The following is a 21,269-nucleotide window of genomic DNA, read 5'->3' on the forward strand; positions in this document are numbered from 1 at the left end:
TTGCTTGGTTTTAGTTAAAAACATGCAAAAAAAAATTCACCCAAAATTTTAATGTACCCCTATAAAAGTGTACATTGTAATACTTATCATCGTAGACTCATACAAAATACTTTGTACGAAGTACTGTATATCATAAGACATCCGTGTTTTTGAAAAAATGAATATTGACTTTTCATTTATTTTAAAACAATACTTCGTATATTGTTTTAAAAAAAAACATTTACACAGAGAATAAGGAGGTAGATTTGGCAATGTCCCTTAGTATTTGAAGTTAGCAAAACCATATGAAGATGTTTCTAACAATATGGTTTCATAATTTCTACCAATATCTTTCGGTCTTCATTTCAAAGGTGAACACAGGGTTAGAGATTGTTAAGGAGAAAACAATCTCATAGAAGCCCGGTGTCACCTTTATCAATTATTCTCAAACAAATTTGGCAAGCAAGAATGGTGACGGAGAAATTAAGGTGCATTCTATTCACTTAATTTTTAATTATTTAGACTTTTATTAACTTATAATATGAACTTCTTAGACTTCATTAGACTTTCTATAGTTTATAGTGCACTTAGATTATCTGTCCTTAAAACTTTAACAGAACTTTTATGAACTTGTGCTTCTTGAACTTATTAGAATTTATCATACTTTATGGCCTTGTAAGCATTAACATCATAAAACTTCCACAAGAAATTAACAGCTTTATTACTTCAGAAAGAAAATATTACAAAGATGTCAACTGTCTAAGGAGTCAAGGCTGTGTTCTGTATAGTTCATTGTAGGCTGACGTCGCAGAAGGCGAACATGAAGGGTTACATTTACATACCTACACAGACGATCTTCTAAGCAGAGAAAAAATAGCTATCTGTGTGGAGTATTAGTGTACATAAACTAACTCTAATCTACTCCTAGTATAAGAAAAGAAAAAAGATAAAAGTGGAGGAGAGTGCTCCTTCCTTTTCCTCTTCTATTTATAAACTTCGGTGCAGCCTTAAATAGAGTCGAACCTCCACATTACCTGAAAATTCAAAGGATTACCATTAGATCAACCATTTTAATTTGTTCTTTCCCTTTATCCCAAGAGATTACAGTTGTATATACAAGCATCTAGTTATCGGGCCAGAAATCCCTTTACTTTCTAGCATGAAAATGTTTAAATATTTGATCTAAGAGGGGCTGATCTGAATCCTGAATAGCAGGACGCCAGGACATGACATCGATGATCAACAACACTGACTAAAAATTGCACTGATGTAGAACCATGAAGTATTTCGAGGGCTAGTTAGTTTCTTTTGGAATCAATGCATCAGCTTTTCCTGCCATAATCTGACCCATATTTACTGACATTATCAGCATATCATAGTATCCTGCTCCCACTAATGCAATCTCTACATCAGTTTCAGTTTTCTTTCAAGTTTAGGTGCAGACAATCCATTTATCATTGACAGATTCAAGACTCCAATGAGCACAGAATAAAAACATAGTGATCTGATGGAGAGAGCTGCCCTTCACTGCTTACTAATGCAGGAAGGCGGTTATCCAGACTCGAATTTAGTATCTCCATTCGCATGGCATGATTGCATTTCATATAATCATATCTTTGACTAAGTGGAAAAACCATTCAGCCTGTAAATGTGCACAAACCCAACCTCATAAAGTCAACTCCTAGATGAAACATTTTTGTATAATATTAATGCAGTAATGCTCCCTACTTATGGGATTAAGGCTTTGATTGATTAATTGATTAATGCCGTAATGCTGCCTAAAATGTAGGGGTACTTGATTTACACTAAAGAAACAAACAATTAAACGAGTAACATATCTAAAATGATATTAAAAGAAAGAAAGAAAAAGCTATAAGCTAACCTTCAGGACCTTCACATAGTGATGGTTTCCCTCGGCTTACAGCTTCTAATCATTATTCGCATGTTACTGTACACAGTCGGGCTGTTTCTAATCTGGCAGCACTCCCTTCGTGGTGCCTGTTCATGCAATCATATTAAACTTGTTAGTACACATAATTCAAATAAATCTTAAACTTACACTGTATATTCCCTCAACATACACCACATGAAACAGACAAGGTCATGAAGCAGAGCATCAACTCTAGTGAACAGACATATTATAATGAAAAAATACGTCAAAGGAGCAGACCTATATGGTCAGTAATGTAAGCTGCAGCTAAAACTTTTTTAAGCTACCAAAATCAAGGAAAAAGACAATTTTTCAAAGATAAAACATATTATTCTACGGAGTTTATTAATTTAGACTGATATAGAAAGTCCGGGTGTTGTTAAAATACGTCCCGCAATAGAAGTCTGAGTCCCCCAATTAAATAATTTTAAGTCTACCACTGCAAGGTCATACCAGTTCATTCTTCAATGCTGAAACTATGGTCAGATGCCCAAATACTCAAAACACAGTAGCAAAATGCACAACAGAGAGATAATCAATGAGGAAGCAAATTTCTTCTTCTAAGTAAACAAACCTTCATCCACTTCTCAGGGCCCGTCTTTGAAGCAGAAATTGTTATATTATCCACTGACAGTGCATTCTTGTAAGCTGGTTGCTCACATTCTTTTCCATCAGCAGCAGTAGCCCTCTTATAAGTACTTACAGTTTCACCTTCACCAACCTCCTTAACTTGGTCCAGGAAATAAATGATAGGCCTCTCACAAGGATCATCCTTCATGGGACGGGTATTGAACACAAAAGGTCCATCACTGGAACTGCGCCAGGTACGAAATGTCTGCAGAGGTATACTAAGGACCTTGGATGAAATAAGGGAAGGATATAACTGCACGGTATAGCCCCACGATACAGATACTGACCATTTACGGCTGTGATCATAGCAGAAACTCTGCTGAATGGTAAGACCAGGATCAGCATGGTACGCATGCAACAGCTTTCTTAGAGAGTCCAACTGATTTTCACCAGGAAACAAGGGTTTTGCACCAAGAAGATGGTGTAGTGACACCAATGGAGCTACAGGATGAGCAGCTAAAAGACCATAGACGTCTCCTCTAATGTCAAGCTAAAGCAAGAAAACAAATGAAAACTATCATAAACAAAACAATCAAAATTAAAAGAAAATCTTCTTATAACAATAACAAAATATTTACATGCATCAATCAGATTATCATATTAGCAAGCCAGCAGTAAAAATGAACAAATTGCTTTTTCCCTCTTTTCAATAATTAATTAAGCTCTGCAAATGAACAAATGCAGTTCGCTACTTCCTTTGTACAAGAGCTAAATTAACATATAACTATATCAGGGATACCAAATTTACAATGTCCAATGTATAACATACAATATTAATTGTGAAAGGATTTTCCCTCAAAATTTTCACTAAAGTTGGGACAAACCCAATTACTCTCTTTTATAATCTCTATACATTCTTGGTCCTTAACCCCTTCGCCCATGACCAATGTCAACTTATCTTTGGAATCACGGTGGTATTATTTTCATCATCCTATTAGTAGCCTACATCTCATTGTATGTTGTTTCACAAAATAAACATTCTACATTCTTTTTTCATCCAAAAACATGTACCAAGAGACTAAGACCAAATCACTGGTATGTCTGCCAACGATTATTTAATTGTATTAAAATACATTGCTCCATAGAGTTCCTACAATAGTTCACCGTTGTCTAAGCAAATCACTTGTCTTTTTTCCTTCAGGAACAAACAAAGGATTTAAAAAAAAAAAAATAACTTGGAATAATTTCTTTCTTTAGTCCACCTAATCTGGAGCAATTTCCTACTACTATTTCAAAATAAGAACATTGAAATCATAATCAAAAGGAACTTTACTAGGTCCACATGAAATTATACCATACTACAAGGTGTTATAATTTTGACAGGCAATAACAGAACAGGAACACCTGAAAGCAACAAAAGTTTGCCACTCTAAAAAGATAGAGACTTGTTGATAGCACTAGTAGTAATTTAAAAGGAATAAAAAATAAACACCACCGTCTAAAGTGGATCACCAAAAAAAAGTGAAATGCTAAGTAAGTGCCTAAGTGGGGTTAGGTGTTTTTAACGGGACAGGCACGCACGCACATACACACACTAATTAAGAAGGCCATTGGTTTTGGTATTATCACATTAAAAACCTTCTCTCAAAACACACCAAACCATGTCACTAACTCACAGATTGTATAAAGTATGTATGTAAAGTATATCTTAAGGTTATCAAAGGTTATGAAATTATTTATTAAGTTATACCTTTATAGTCAAAGTTAGCAAAATTAGATTTGAATAATAAGGCTTTTCATAAGAAGAAGAAAAAATATACATTTTGAAGTTTGGCTTGTAGCATTTTATCATTTTGTTTTAAAAACAACCAACTTCTGCTTTTTTTTATTAAAATTAATGCTACAACCTATCAAAAGAACAAATAAACAAAGTGATCATGTCTATTTATAAAATGCTAAGAATAGTTTGATCATGCCATAAAATCCCACAGCCTATAACTTTGTTAAAAATTCCTATCTTCTGTCATTTTAAAATGTAAGAGTTAGTACTATGTGAGTAGATCTAACCATATACACTGGACACTTGGACAACTGGTTGGAAACACAAAAATGTCGCATGTGCTCCTCGACACTTGGCGATGATTAACATTGTTTGGTGAGCAACTTCCTTCAGTCCTCCACTTTAAAACTCATTACGGCTCGAAAAGAGTTGTCACGTTATTACTCCGTCATTCAAATTACAAAATCAAAGTGACTATTAATTAAGGCTAGATAGAGTAGATGTTTACTAACTCCGCCAGTGGGTTTCCCGCTGCCAGTCCCAAGCCTGGATAAAGGAGGAGGGTTACGGTAGGCCAGTGACAGCCAGTATAAAACTTCGTCACATCCCATGACATGAGCCAAACAGATATTTTCGTGGGGGCGTTCCCTACTCAGCGACGCGCTGCACTTCCTAGACCCGGGTGTAGTGATAAGTATGCAAGGGTTGCTAGGTCGTCGCCCAGAAGCGACGCGCCACATTGCCCGAGTGTGGTGTCAAATGAGCAAGGGCGTGCCATTGGGGCGTTCCCTACTGAGCGACGCGCTGCACTTCCCAGACCCGGGTGCAGTGATAAGTATGTAAGGGTTGCTAGGTCGTCGCCCAGAAGCGACGCGCCATATTGCCCAATTGTGGTGTCAAATAATCAAGGGCTTGGAGTTGGGATCAGGAGGGAGCGTGGGAGAAAAGAATTTAGTTTGCGGATTGGTTCTTGGAATGTGGGGTCTCTTACGGGAAAATCAGCAGAATTGGTAGAAGTAATGAAAAGACGACGCGTGAACATCATGTGCCTCCAAGAGACAAGATGGACAGGAGAAGGAGCTCGAGGCTTGGTTTTGGGGTATAAGGTATGGTATGTTGGGCAAGAAACGAGCCACAGAACAAGGAATGCTGGAGCTAGGAACGGAGTTGGTGTGGTTCTCGATGAGAGGTTGGCAAAAGAGGTGATCGAGGTCTATCGGAAGAACGATAGGTTGATAAGGCTGAAGTTGCTATGTGGCAAGGAGATTGTGAATGTTATCAGTGCTTATGCTCCCCAAGTGGGTTTAGATGCAGAAGAGAAACGACAATTTTGGGAGGACCTAGACGAGGTGGTGCAGGGTGTCCACCACTCAGAGAAGTTATATATTGGAGGGGATCTAAATGGGCACGTTGGGGCGAGCCGAGATGGCTATGAGAGTGTCCATGGAGGCTTTGGGTATGGGCAGAGGGACGCCGGTGGTGAAGCTATTATGGATTTTGCCCAATCATATGATTTAATTTTGGCTAATACTTGGTTTAAGAAGAGGGATTCACACTTGATAACTTTTCGGAATGGAGCAAATGCAACTCAAATAGACTTCCTGCTCACAAGGAGCATAGATAGACAAAGTTGCATAAACTGTAAGGTTATCCCAGGGGAGAGTGTGGTCACCCAACACCGGCTATTGGTAATGACTATTCGTCTGAAAGAGAAGGCGAAGAAAAAAGTTAGACAAGAAGAACCAAGGATAAGATGGTGGACCCTAAGGGATGCAAAAGCTAAGGTTTTTACAGAAAAGGTAATTGAAGAAGCGGATTGGGATGGAGAGGTGGATCCGGACATGACTTGGTTACGAATGAAGAACTGTTTCCTAAGAGTGGCCAAAGAGGTCTTAGGGGAAGTAAGGGGAAGAACTTCGGTACAGAGAGATACTTCGTGGTGGAATGAAGAGGTGAAAGCAGTAATTAAGCAAAAAAGGGAATGCTATCAAGCCTTAGGAAAATGTAGGAGTGATGAAACCTTTGCAGCGTATAAGGAGGCTAAGAGTAAGGCAAAGGCAGCTGTTCGCCAAGCAAAAGAAAAGGCATATCAGGAGGTTTATGAAAAGCTTGATTCCAAGGAGGGAGAAAGGATCATTTATAAGATGGCAAAGAGAAGACAAGAGGCAAGGAAGGATATTGGCATGGTGAAGTGTGTCAAAGATAAGAACCAAATGGTCCTAGTGCAAGAGGAGGGCATCAAGGACAGGTGGAAGGGGTACTTCGATGAATTATTTAATGGAAGTAATGGAGTTGTGATAGGAGATACCTCTATGAGTGATGAAGAAATCAACATGGAGTATGTGCGAAGGATTAGGAGAGTAGAGGTGGAGATTGCACTGAGGAAGATGAAACCTAAGAAGGCGGTTGGCCCTGATGGGGTACCGATAGAGGTGTGGAGGTGTTTGGGTAAGATTGGTATTGATTGGTTAACAAACCTTTTCAACAAGATATGGACGGCTACAAGGATCCCACAAGATTGGAGGAAGAGCACCTTGGTCCCGGTTTATAAAAACAAAGGAGACGCTCAAGATTGTTCTAACTATCGAGGAATTAAGCTTATGAGCCATACTATGAAGTTGTGGGAAAGGGTGATTGAACAAAGGTTGAGGGCATGCACAAGCATTTCAGATAACCAATTTGGTTTTATGCCTGGGAGATCTACTATGGAGGCAATCCATTTGATAAGACAAATGATGGAGTTTTATAGGGTAAAGAAGAAAGATCTTCATATGGTCTTTATTGATTTAGAGAAGGCATATGACAAGGTGCCAAGAGAGATACTTTGGTGGGCAATGTTGAAGAAAGGTATCCCACGAAGGTATGTAGACCTAGTTAAGGATATGTATCGGGATGTGTCAACAAATGTGAGGACATGCGGAGGGTTGACAAAAGATTTCCCTATTACAATCGGATTGCATCAAGGGTCTGCATTAAGCCCTTTTCTTTTTGCAACGGTTCTAGATGAATTAACTAGACCAATTCAAGATGAGGTTCCATGGTGTATGCTGTTCGCAGATGATATCGTTTTGGTGGATGAGACTAAGGATGGGGTTAATGTCAAGTTGGAGCAATGGAGGCAAAGGTTGGAATCTAGAGGGTTTAAGCTAAGTCGGAGTAAGACTGAATATTTGGTATGTCGTTTTGGCACTCGGAGGGGGACAAGCAATGAAGTGGTGAGTTTGGATGGAAAGGATTTGACCATGAGTGAATGTTTTAAGTACCTAGGGTCGATCATCCAGAAGAATGGTGACATTGATCAAGACGTGACCCACAGGATTAAGTCAGGGTGGCTTAAATGGAGAGCGGCCACGGGAGTGTTATGCGACCGCAGCATTCCCTTAAAGTTGAAGGGAAAATTCTACAGGACTGCCATAAGACCAGTGTTGCTCTATGGTACAAAATGTTGGGCTTCTAAGAAAGAGCATATTAAAAAGATGGAGGTTACGGAAATGCGCATGTTAAGGTGGATGTGTGGAAACACTTTAAGAGATAGAATCAGAAATGAGGTTATTCGCAAGAAAGTAGGTGTGGCGGGCATTGTAGATAAATTAAGGGAAAATCGTCTGCGTTGGTTTGGACATGTAAGACGGAGACCCGAGGGTGCACCGGTGCGAAGAGTGGAAGAGTGGGACCATGGAGGGATTAAACGAGGAAGAGGGAGACCAAAGATGACTTGGTTGGAAGGAGTGAGGAAGGATATGAAGTGCATGGATTTACGTGAGGATGAAGTTTTGGATCGTAAGGGATGGAGGAGAAAGATTTATGTTGATGACTACACGGAATAATCAAATTTGGTTCATGTTAGCCGACCCCACTTTTGGGATTAAGGCTTTGATTGATTGATTGATTGATTGAGAGTAGATGTTTACTGATTAGCTAAGATTAATGGACATGTGAGTAATTTGATTAAAGAAAAAGGACCTCGTTTGATATCATTTTGGCAAAATAATCAACAGGGTGGACCCAATTGATTAGTATAAGTCTTACATAATTTGAACACTTAAACATCAAACACAAGTTAACAAGACGTGCAGTTAAGTGATTAACTGAATAAATAGACATGCGAGTAATTTCGATACAGAAAAAGGATCTCAATACTGTAAAACTTAATATCAATTGGGCAATATCATCAACAGGGTGGACCAAATGTGTATATTCTCCACTCATTTTTATTTCATTTGGGGTAAAAAAATTTACTACTCCGTACTATTTAAGATATTTAGTACATATAATATAATAAATATCTTTGCCAGAATTTCATGATCTACAGTCAAATTATATCACAAGCAGACTATGCAGTTCACACATTATAGACTTACAGACACTCATTATCTTTGACCCGTTCTTAAAAATGTTATTAATGCATCAAAAACAACTTAATACTAAGGCTCTATTCTCTTTAACTCGTTAATATACAACGTACTTCATATTTTCAGTAATAATAATCAACGACAAAAATCAGTCTAAATCAGCATATAGCTTCAAGCCCTCAATAGCATTTAATAATAAGAAATTAACACTTTGTATCAATACAAAATTTTCTCAATAAGTTAAAAAAGCTTTAATTTCTGGTAGATGTAATTAATGAAGTCATCACCAAACTAACAAGTTGAGTACTAGACTACTAGACATCATACATACACAAGTGTATAATGGCCTAAATTGGCAACTCGCCAACCCTAACACGTGGAACATTCCCCACAAAGTCTGATTGTTTGTCCAACACCCAGAAATTTATGAACATGAATCTATCTAGGCCATTCACAGTCTTCAATTTTAGAAATTATAAACAACATGCCCAGATTGTTCCCATTAATAACACCTCGTCTAAATTTAGTTATCACATTATTACTTCGAATTACACAATCAACGTGAAAACTAATTCCGAATACAACTTCTTTTTATTTGGAAAGTTAAATTTAAGTCATAATTAGTCAATTAAACCAGAAAAAAAAGAAAAGTAACAAAATTTACCTGATGAAAGCCAGGTTCTTTAGTTAGAGGAACACCAAGTTCAGCAACACAAGCAGAAACTTTCTCATCAGACCCATAAAAATTATGATATCTCTTGATACACCCATCTAAAATCCTCACCAATTCACAAGCTAAACCATAGCTCACCGCAAAACCACCCCCACCAAACGCAGTTCCATACCCATGCATTACATTTTGCTCGACACTCTCACTCGATCCCCCGATATAATACATTTCACGGTGATCATACTTGGACAGCACCTTCACCAGGTTATCCGTGAAGAACACCGTGTCGTCGTCCCCCATCACGAACCACCTCACCCCGGGAAGTCCGACATCGAAGCTTTCCTTCAGTATCCGGGCCATTCGATCGGAGTTCGAATGGTCATTTCTAGTCGGGCCGAACTGGAATTCGGCCCGACTCGAAACCCGGTACGGAGGAAAGCTTCCCGGGGTGATCATAGGAGGATGATCATCCAACCAGACGAACCCACGAGTAGTGTTGGGGTCCCACCATAGCTGGGAGTACTCTCTTCGGGCCTCCCATGTCTTGGAAGACCCACCAAGCCCGAACATTATATGGGTCAGCCGGGTCGGGCCAGGGTCCGGGATAGATAAATTACAGGAATAATGTGATGAATATAAGGAAGAAGAAGAAGGGATGACAGCGGAGAGAGAGGAGAATATGCGAGTTTGAGAAGGAGGGAGAGAGGTGAGTAAGGCGGTGAGGGCAAAAATGGAAATAAATAAGAGGAGAGAGAGAAGTAAAGTGGATTTTATTAAGCGAAAGAGGTGATTTTCATGGGGTTTATTTTCTGGGTTTGAAGAGTTTTTCATGGTGTTATTGTTTTGGTTTATTTTGATTGAATTTCTGGGAATTTGAATTTTGGAGTTGCGGAGATAAAAGGAACAAGAAGAAGGGTAAAAGAGGAAGAGTATGTTACGGTTTTTTGTTTTTGAAGGTTTAGGAAAGTGAGTTGTGTTTTGTTTGTGTGGTTTGTTTTTATTTTTTTTTTTAATTTTTTTTCAAAAAAAGTGGAAACAACTCAAACAAAAACAAGAAAATTTTGATGTCGGTCAAACTTTGGTCACAAAAAGTCAACTATTTTTTGAAATATTTTTGTGAGGTGATCAATGAAATTAGTATATGGCTTCCATAATAGTACAATAGGACTATTTGAGATTTGAGATTTGAGATTTGAGATTTGAGATCAATGAGATATAATAGAAAATCAAATCTTGTTGGATTTTTAATTTATAAGCTTCAAAAGGATAATGTTTTTCTAGGATTTTAGCTTCCTTCTTAGTAATATGTAGATTTAGGATTTACACTAGCAAAAAATTATAAGTGTTAAATTATTGTTGGAATCATAAGTATCTTGGTGTTTTATTTCGAACAAAGTGGTTTGATTATGCTTAGTGATATAAGTAAATTATGCATATGTAGGGACTCTAATCTCCTTGCTTGATAACTATCGGGAAAAAAATTCTCCTAATTTAGTAAATCAATATGGTTCATGATCATATTATGCATGATTCTATCATTATAAACATATCTTAATGAAATTATCCATGGGATATATACCTAACACAATAATTACAAAGACATTAATTGATTTTGTACCAAACATACAAAATTTATTTCTCTTATTTAGTTAAACTACCAATTAATTCACATTAATGACAACGATTCAAAATAATATGCTTGTATGTTGTAACTTGTAGTATATGACATAACGATGACTTAATGATAAGGCGCAAGTAAATTTAGTTACTATTAACTATATTTAAACTGGATCATTACTAAGCATTGGTACGGTAAAATTAAATTTTTGATACATATAACCCTCGGTCTCTCAACCTTAAGAGTTAGCTAACTATAAACATCTAATATACGGAGTACAATTTTTTTTAAAAAAATAACACAATGTCAAAATCAAACATTAAATCGGTGTGATTAATATTTTATTTAACTTTAGAATCTTCACTTTAATTTTTAAGCAATATCCTACGAAGTACTTTGTATATCATACTTTAAATCTTGGATTTTTTACTTTATAATAAATACTTTTTTTTTTTTTTTTTTTGACCCAACTTTATAATAAATACTTGAAGTTAAACAAAAACATACTACGTAGCTTAGTCATTTGGAGCCTTGTTCCCTACCTATCCTAAACTGGGTCAAGTAGATGTGCATAACACTAACACTATTCCTGGTAAAGTCTTAAGTACTTTTGTGGAGGCATCTAAATGGCTTAAGGTAAATAAACAACACAATTACACAAAGTATTAATTAGATGTTTGAAAGACATGAAACTATGAAAGTGTATTGTTTGAATGTTTTGCGCAACAAAATGGCTTCACTTTATCCTATGATCCTATATTCCCAATGAAATTAAAAAGTCCCACTTTTTGTCAAGGCATCTAAATGTCTTATGCTGGGTTGGCCCACTTCACTTTAGTCATTATTATCGTAGTATGTGGGCTTTGGTCCAAATAGAAATGCGCGTCGTTTCATGGGCCTTGTAATCCAACAATATTCTTCATTTTATACGTGACCAAATTATTCAACATCAGTATCTTAAAATTTAGCAAGGATTTTGGAATTTTGTTAACGAACACCCCCGGGTGTAAGATTAACCTTTAAATAGTTTCTAAAATTATACTTTGTACAGTATTAATTTGAAAATCTATGTTAAAATTACGCGTCGATTGATATAATTAATGTTTATTTTAATTTAATGTTTGTACTTTGATTTATTTTATCCAACACTCACAGGGTGTTCGTTAGCTTTTGTCATTTAACAATTAAGGATACATTCTCCATTAAAGATATTGACTTATAATTTCTTCTTTATTTCTTGCACAATTGAATTAATTTATATAATACTCGTTGCAAGTTGGTTACCTTTTGTGATCTCTAATTTATTATACTACTTTAAACAAAATGCAATATTTCATGTCATTTAGTAACGGGAGAAATGCAATAATTTATTGTAGAGCGGGTCTATACAAGACCAATTGTCAAATTGTTGTTAATTTGTTATCATCATTTTTTTTTTGAACGGATTTGTTATCATCAATTAGTTAAGCATATTGATTATTGTTTCCTTTTAGAAAAAATATGTTAAATTGTTAGTATCCCCTATGTTTTCAAACACAAAATCTATATAAAAGGTGGTTTGATTGTCAAACAACCGTCAATTAATTATATAAAACATTACAAGTGAAATGAGAAAGTTGAAAGATACACGAACAAAAGTATATACTTATAAAAGATTTTAAAAAGGAATGTAAAAGACCAAATTAAAAGTTAGGGCATGTTCTGATTTATTGAGCTGATCTGAAATGAATTGTTTATGAGAGAATGAAATTAGTAACTGAACTGAAATGATTAGAGCTAAACTGAGTTGAATTGAAATTAAGCTGAAAAGAAAAGACCCTTAATATGTATAAATAGTTTATTGAATTGCTACTACAGGTAGAGTTGCTACTACAGAGTATCAAATATCATTTTCCACCCTCCAATAGATCAATGCATACCTATATAATCTCTTTAATTGGCATCGATGAGGATAAGTAGATTCAAATACCTAACCTCTTATAAGAAGGATGATTATTTAACCATCTAAGTCAATTAACAATTATGTTATAACATGAAAATAAGAATACATAATTACAAATCACAAGATCTGATTAAAAAAATACACCATAAATATCAAATACATACAATTACAAGTTTTATAAAGTAACAACTCGGTGTAACATTTGAAACACACACTGTTTATCATTAAAAATAATGTACTAGTAGTATATAATCTTATTTATGAGCTAGCTAGTAATCGGTGGAAATTAAAATGAACACAATCAAGAACGTTAACATCATTACATCAAGAGGTTGACAATTATACAATTTGAATGAAATTATATTATTGACTTATCATATCTTACATTAGAGTAAAGCAACTAAAAATCACCACCGCCAAAAGTAACCCTCTCTCGCAAGCTAGCTTTTTTATGATGACCAAATATAGTTCAATAACATAGTCAAATTAAGAAATAGATACTCCGTACTAGTTGTTACAATGATAATGAAATTTTTTCTTCGCTGTTTTACAACGGAAGTACTATAATCAATTATTTTTGTTAGAGATCTACGGAAAATATATCACACATAAGACCAATAAAACCAATAAGAAATTTGAGTGTGGTTTACTCTAAAAGACCAATAAGAAATTTGAGTGTGGTTTACTCTGAAAGACCAATAAGAAATTTGAGTGTGGTTTACTCTGAAAGACCAATATTTGATTGGAGCTCGGTTTTGCTCTGGAAAAACCAAAATTATTATATTTACAGGTTCGAAAAGAATGACGTTCCTGCTTGATTGATTGATGACTGATGAGTTCGAAAAGGTGAACGTTCTCATCATTGAAAAAGAAGAAAAAAAATTGAAGGCGACATCACAAGAGTGTGCATCTCGGCTTCAACAAAGTGAAGAATTTCCAATCGCAACGTTCGTGTTACTGCCTTTACGATTGCGGGAGGGTGTTAGAGATATCGGAAAAATATATGTGTGATATATTTTATGTAGATATCATTTAAGAGAATAATATATTTAATTAGGATATTTATGTTAAGATATTATTTTGAGAATATATATGTAGGGTTTATGGTTAGACGTATATCTTTTAGGAAGCTAGATTGTTTCTTATCTTATGAGCTTAGGTTTTGTATAAATACTCAACCTATTGATGAATAATAATCGAGCAATACAAAAGCTATTCTATTCTCTTCTCCCTAATTTGTCATTTTCGAATGAATTAAGTATATAATTGATAGCTCGTGTACGATATAAGATACTCACAACCCAGTTGTTTGTTTGAATAAGTAGTTTATTACTCGTATATATATAATTTTCTCCGTATTTAATTAATTACTAGTACAACAATTTAAATTAGTGTACCCCATATTAAACAAATATAAGTTAAATACTTTTTTTGCAAGGTTTGTAATTGAGTTGATGGCTACCTTACGGTCCAGAGACCAAAGGTGAAAGGTGAGCATCAAGGTTGAGACAACGAGAGGCTTCTAAATAAAAAACGTACGTAATATACTTGAGATAGATGGACCAACTTCAAGTTCGTATATGTATATACTTGCACACTAGAAAGAAAGAAGAAATCGTACATTGCATTTTATTTTTAAAATTTTGTAGTGCATAAGAAATTATTTAAACAAAATTTTGCTTAAAAATGGTGGATGACAGAGAACGAAAGTCACAAGTCACGGATGAAAGTCTCTTTCATGAGACAAAAAATTGCTCAATAGCAGGAATTAGAATGATACTCCATGCAATAATAAGCTTAATTAATATGTTTCAAACATTATATTCAAATGTAGAGTTTGGACGTATCTTTGGATAAGCAAGACCGTGAAATCTTTAACACGTTCATTAGCCAACTAATCAAAATCCAGATTATTACTATTTAATTAAGCTAAAGATTTCAGCAAGTACTTTATTTGATTGATTGATTTGTAGCTAAGTTTATTTTGATAGTTGCTCAATTGCTATTCCTCTTAAACATGCATGAGCATGACATACAAGTAATACAACACATCGTCACTGTTTAAAAAAATCGACTTCTCATTTAGTATATAAGAACCTATTAATAATTTTGTCAAAAAAAAAAAGAACCTATTAATAATTCATAATCCTTTGAACCAGGGTCTTTTCTGATTTATTGAATTGAGTTGAACTGAACTGAATTGTTTATGAAAGAAGATAAATTAGGAACTGAACTGAATTGATTGGAGCTGAATTGAACTAAAATTAAGCTGAAGAAAAGAAGATAAATTAGGAACTGAACTGAATTGATTGGAGCTGAATTGAACTAAAATTAAGCTGAAGAGAACAGACTCTCATTATGTATTGTTCATACATACATGCAAGCACTTTCTATATGAACATCAATAACGTAATTATATTTCTATCTATGACACGATCAAGTACTATAATAAGGTCTCACTTTATATGAAAGTTTTGTAATTAATCAAAAACAGATGGTTTAAATTAATTTTGCAACTAATCTGAATTGAAATAGTGAGCAACATGGAAAGTTAAAACCTTGATTCCATTTATTTTTAGCTATCAAACATAGATCAAAGCAAACAAGATGCATTGGGAGACATAATGTACACAAAGATGCAAATCAAAAGTGTCAATCAATTTAAGTTTATGTTCAGAACTAAAAATGGATTTCCAATTGTCTTCTTTCAAGCCATCTATTTTAACCATAGAAGGATCAGAGTTCCATCAAAGGCATGACAGTTGCATAAATTCCTTCTTATATGTGGGACCATACAATAAAAAAAAGTTCCAAAAATAGCAAGTTGCACACACTTCAAGACCCCCTCAAACAGTACAACTCTTTTAGGAAACAATGACTCAAATATAAGAAGCTAAGCTTCTTAATTAACTTCCCATCTACCAAATTCATAATTAAGCAGCCTCACAAAAAGTCAGTCCATTGACATTTTTCCCCTAATTTTCTCTCTCATCTTTTGTTTTTCCCTATTTAATTCTCATGTTACTTTCATGCCTTTAATATCCAATTAAAACACACTAACCAAATCATTTAAGATATGCCAAGTTTCATTTATATCTAGCAACTTAGGTAAGTTTTTGTGGTACAAGCCATCATATTATTATATAAAACAACATATATGTTTGAATATTCTTGGAGATGATATGATCATATTCCAACAACAAATACTATGAAGAGATTCAACCAAAAATCATGTTCTTCATGGGAAGATTATCAAGAAGAAGCTGCCTTTGCTAAAGACGCGATTCGTGGGATCCAAGGAGGATCAATAATATGGCCTCAAAGATCATATTCATGTAGTTTTTGCAAGAGAGAGTTTAGGTCAGCTCAAGCTCTTGGAGGACACATGAATGTTCATAGAAGAGATAGGGCTTTACTTAAACAAGTCACCTCCAATAATAATATTGATGATCATGTGATCATCAACCGGCCTTCAAAATCAACGGTTGCTATTAATCCATCTCATCAGGTTTGTAACCCTAAGACTAGTGTAACACATCTTACTTTATCTAGTAGGGTTTCTTCAAATTCTGTAATTAGTGGGGTTAAGAAAGTAATTAGTAGCCCTAATGATGTCGTCGTTCAAGCTAATATGTCCATGGGGTTGGATTTAGCTATAGGGACATACCGAAAAGAAGAAGATTATTATTATTGTCAAGGAGAGTATTTGAAGTATAACAAGAGGTTTAAGAAAAATGGTGATTATAATGTTGTTTTGTTTCCATTCTTTGAAGAGAATAGGTGTTCTAATGTTAAGGATGATATCGATTTACATGTACCGGAAAATTCAAGTCTTAAAGTTGGTAAATCTATGGAGGAGTTGGATTTGGAGCTAAGACTTGGTGAACCACTTCATAAAATCAAGTAGCAATTAAGCTAACAATCATAAGTTGAAGTTGGAATTAGCTTGTAATACCCTAGTTATGTATTCACATTGAATCGGTTATTATATATACAAAGTATTAATTAATTACATATTTTTGTTAATTAGATTAATTATTTTACATGTTTATTGTGTCGGATTGTATGAACAAAATTCAATACAATGAGATGATTGTTCCTTTCATCAGTTGTATGTTATTATTTCATAGCTCAAATTGTACTTAATTTGCTGCTTTATTTTTTATTTATTTTTTTTTTGAGTTATAAAGGATGGTTAATTACTTAATTATAGGTTTTAAGTTACAAGTACATTGCACGAATTATATCTATCAGTTAATGATTATCTATCTTACGAATTTAAATTGACACTCCAATTCGTATGATACCATATTATTTATGATAGTGACATGCAATGATAATGTCACTTCAATGTACATGCTTGAAGCTTGAAAGCTCTTTTTCAAACTCCCTAATCAAATCAGTTATAAATCATAATAATGGTGGATGAAAGAAAATTAATAATCTGATTGAGGGGTCAATGCAACAAATTAACATACAAATTACATTATTTCTCAATAATAATGTGCGCGAAGAATTAATAATAAAACTATAACTTAATATATTAGGAAAAAGATTTTCTATATAATTTAAAATTCTATGGAAAATGCATATATAGGATGAATGTCAAGCAATTCCTGGCCTTGTAGAATGTTGGTCTTCTACAAGATCTAATACGTTCTTCCGTTCTTAATCTTGTAACAGTGCAATATACATAACAATCTCTTATGAAATATACAAGTGTATAATACACTCGAAAATAGGTTGGTAAGAGAATAAAGTATCTTCAAGTTTGGATTTTAGATAATAATCACTTACAATACATATGTTATAATTAATATACACACTTAGAGCATGTTCTCATTTACTGAAATGAACTGAGTTAGAGTTGAGCTGAACTGAACTAAACTGAATTGTTTATGAGAGAAGGAAATTAGAAACTGAACTGAATTGAAATTAAGATGAACAAATATATAATAATGTATAAATATAATTATTGCCTTGACAAAAAAACCTTCTACGAAAATTCTAGCAATTCCATGAACCAATCCAAATCAACGAAAAAACCAATCAAGTTGTCAATTAAGAAAAAAAGGAGGTTTGTCGTGGTCGATAGAATATAACTTGTGCATTTGGTTAATTACAAGGAACCTTATTAGAAAACAATAATGTTTAACTAATATAATTGGCATTATTTACGGGGTCTTTGTCTCTAATTTCTTTGACTTGTCGTGTAAATACATCGTCTCTATCAATGTCTATATATACTTAGCCATTCAAACTTAGATCAATGGAGTTTCGGTGGAATGAAATTAATTTAATATAATTTTAATTATGAGATGAATAACTTGTATAATATGTGATTAGTTAGCCCTAATTTTAAAGTTGATTATACTTTAATCCCATTGGCCAAATAGATTAAATAAATTAGGCTAAACGGATCATTATTAGCTACGTACCTCACAATTAATAATAAACATGGTGGCTTAAAGAATAGAAAAATAAATCATAACTCTCTTATGTGGCCTCACTAGATACAATACTCGTGTAGATTTGATAAATGTTAGGAGTTACGTCGTTTATATGTTACGGAGTAGTTGTCTAGAATAATTCTCATCCTTACGTAAAGGTGATAGAAGCTAATTTTCTTTGTCTCTAAAGAATTGAGAAGGAAATCTTCTAGCTATGGAGTACAAATATATCATTTTTGTGTAATATATATAAACTTAAGAGAGTATAAGTTTAAATTACAATAATACTTCGCATCAATGACATTATTTTTGGATTTTCCATTTGTCCTACTCATGCTCACGATGTTACTGTTAATTTTTCATAATCTATATAAGTCAAGTTCGTTACTCTGCATTTAGGTAATATAATATGGCTATACATGACTACATGTGTAATCAAAAGCATGATCAAAGTTAAATTTTGTTGATTAGTATATAGCATTGATTCTACAAATTTTATTATACACTTGATTATACCTAGATAACACAATTGCAATAACTTGGAATTGACAAATGACAATCATTTCACCAAAAGGTTAGCTTTTGAACTGAAAGTCCATAGAAAGTCAAGAAAGAAGAAAATGTACAACTAGTGAGAAAAAGGATGTACTAATATAATTAAACCTAGTACCAATAACAATACATGCAACCACTAACAAGAAGCAAAGGCAGCGGTAGTTGACAAAGATTGTTCATGCTGTAAACAACAAACAAGTATCCCATTATATTCATGTAACATCGCTTTTGCCCATTAATTATTTACTTTTTCTACACCTTTTTTTAAAAGAAATTTATATATTATATAATATATACAATTCCCTCATTTATTTACTGCAATTAAACTGAGAAACAAAGAATTGTCTGAGACATGAAAACTCAGTTTACTAGTACGTGGGATCTTGATTTTCTAGGAGAAATTGTGACAGGTCTGTAAGAGAACAGAGCAAAATACAGAGAGTAGATTTCTATTTTCTAGGAAGTTTCTCTACTGCTGATACATAAATTTGATAATTAGGCTTGTTTTGCATTGTTTTTGGTTTTCAGTTTTCAGTTTTTTTGAAAACAAAAAACCAAAAACAGAAAACAAGAAAAAGGTGTTTTCACTTTTCTGTTGTCAGTTTTAAAAATTAGCATGATTTTAATAAGTTTGACTAATTTTTTATTCATTATATGACATATGTCATACACTTTTAAAATACAAAAAACCAAAAAACTAAAAGCCGCAACAATGTCAAACGAACCTACATGATGTACTGAAGATATACAGTGATGAGCCGCATCTAAAATGATCCTACATGACTAAATCACCGAATACAACCATAATAGATTCGGTAAATATTGCAAAAATCAAAACATTGCAACTTAAAAAACATACGACTCCGTATATAGTTTTACTAGGTGAAAGTGATGAAGAAAGGGAGACAGGAGTTAGCACATGGGTGTATTAACATGCATGCATGTATGAGGTACACAATTTCGGAGGGATTTAAAATTTAATGTAGGTTTCAGAAAGCAAGTGCATGAATTTGAATTATCTTTCAAATAATGTGGATGGTTACTATAATTGGATTGCTTTGAGAATCGATCGTCTATGGTTTTGAATTTTTGATGTGATGCAATGTTTTGTCTTTGGACTTTGTTATTGAGAGTTTATACCTTCTCTTGAAACTTTGGGTAATTTACAAATTTTATATAGTGGAATCTTGAAAGAGCAATTTTTGATACATAGGGAGAATCATGTACTCTCATGTTATCATTGTTTTTGGTTGTTAGTTGTTAGACACTTGACTTGTTACTTGTACAACGTACACTTACTCCATAAAAAAGTTAGGTTTACTAAGTTGACACAGTATGGACGGTCAGACAGAATATAAAGGTAGCCGACGTTTAAAAATCTGGTATACTTGAGATCGACTCTCTAATTTTGATTAGTAAAAATACAGAGTATTTTAATATGTAAGTAAAAAATCAATAAATTATAAAATGATTGTAATAAATTAGTTTGCAATATTATTTATATGATTTTATGGTTGTCCTTGTCACATGCATTATTTTGCCCTATATTGCTTAAACTTGTACATTACTGATTTTTTTTTTTTTAATGATCGAAGAAAGGAGCATAACACATGTCGAGACTATGAATTGTACTCCGTATCAAAGTACATAGTAAAAAATTAGATAAAATTAGGGTCTTCAAAAAAAAAAATTGGGTACTCAAATTTGTCATTCTTTACACATTAGAACATACGCTTTTACTGTTTTACATACAGTCGAGGTAGTATTGGTATCTTTGTGATAAAAGCGCATGCGCGTTGAACAAAAGCACAATGATTATTATAAAAGTACATTTGTGATAATATAAAAGCGTAAAAACACCAATTATAAGTAATTTGTCCTCTGTTGTATATTAAAATTAAAAAAAATAACATGTAATTACACAATAAAAGCACATTAGATAATTTAGATTATCGTAATACCTGATTATACTGTTGTATGTAGATCTACATTTAATCAGTTCTTGAAATTCTTATAAAGTTTTGGACCGAATCGGACCGAAGAAATGAATTTCTCAGCCCAAAGAACCGACCGAATCGATCCGGTCAGGTCCGGTTCATTTTTTCGATCGGGCCGAAATTTTGAAGACCCCTAGATGTAATATCAAGTGAGCCACAAATAAAATACATAGTACGGAGTACTAAATACTATTGTACCAACAACCTAATACGAAGTACTTCGTACTAAATTATTTACTTCCTTTGTTTTTAAATACTTGCTCCACTTTTTTTTTCTGACCGTTTTTAAATACTTGTTTTATTTCCTTATTTGAAAAGCTTTTACAATATTTAATTAATTTATCTCATTTAATGGACCCCACATATATTCTTGTTGTACGAAGAGCTTGTTGTCAAGTAAAATACTCCGTATAAATCAACCAATTT

General features: G+C 33.8%; 2 protein-coding genes across 4 annotated transcripts; one reads left to right on the forward strand and one right to left on the reverse strand.

Annotated features, from left to right (window-relative positions):
• Positions 1-676: 676 nt before the first annotated feature.
• On the reverse strand, positions 677-10,237 carry LOC145642363 (uncharacterized). 3 transcript variants are annotated; one of them, XM_081693517.1, is made up of 4 exons: positions 9,276-10,237; positions 2,484-3,029; positions 1,871-1,977; positions 677-1,013 (listed from the first exon to the last, which is right to left on the reverse strand). In XM_081693517.1, the coding sequence occupies exons 1-3, from the start codon at positions 10,110-10,112 to the stop codon at positions 1,873-1,875; spliced, it is 1,488 nt and encodes a 495-aa protein (XP_081549643.1). In that variant the 5' UTR covers positions 10,113-10,237; the 3' UTR covers positions 677-1,013; positions 1,871-1,872. The 3 variants fall into 3 exon arrangements, with proteins under 3 accessions (XP_081549643.1, XP_081549641.1, XP_081549642.1); XM_081693515.1 differs by having other exon boundaries at positions 1,862-1,977; XM_081693516.1 differs by lacking the exon at positions 677-1,013 and adding an exon at positions 1,055-1,621 and having other exon boundaries at positions 1,862-1,977.
• Positions 10,238-16,049: 5,812 nt separating this feature from the next.
• Positions 16,050-17,280, forward strand: LOC145556624 (uncharacterized). Its single transcript, XM_081618275.1, has one exon. It carries the CDS (start codon positions 16,050-16,052, stop codon positions 16,746-16,748), a length of 699 nt encoding a protein of 232 aa, XP_081474401.1. The 3' UTR covers positions 16,749-17,280.
• The last annotated feature ends 3,989 nt before the right edge of the window (positions 17,281-21,269 follow it).

Source organism: Chenopodium album, chromosome 8 (genome assembly GCF_948465745.1).
Source record: "Chenopodium album chromosome 8, dcCheAlbu1.1, whole genome shotgun sequence".
NCBI lineage: Eukaryota > Viridiplantae > Streptophyta > Magnoliopsida > Caryophyllales > Amaranthaceae > Chenopodium > Chenopodium album.

What these genes read in the sequence shown, in the direction of transcription:
- LOC145642363 (XM_081693517.1), bottom strand. Translation starts at nt 10,112, where the DNA reads ATGAAAAACTCTTCAAACCCAGAAAATAAACCCCATGAAAATCACCTC. An exon ending in AAGAACCTGGCTTTCATCAG is followed by an intron (nt 3,030 to 9,275) that starts GTAAATTTTGTT and finishes TTCTTGCTTTAG; the next exon opens with CTTGACATTAGAGGAGACGT. An exon ending in GCCCTGAGAAGTGGATGAAG is followed by an intron (nt 1,978 to 2,483) that starts GTTTGTTTACTT and finishes TTGCATGAACAG; the next exon opens with GCACCACGAAGGGAGTGCTG.
- LOC145556624 (XM_081618275.1), top strand. Translation starts at nt 16,050, where the DNA reads ATGAAGAGATTCAACCAAAAATCATGTTCTTCATGGGAAGATTATCAA.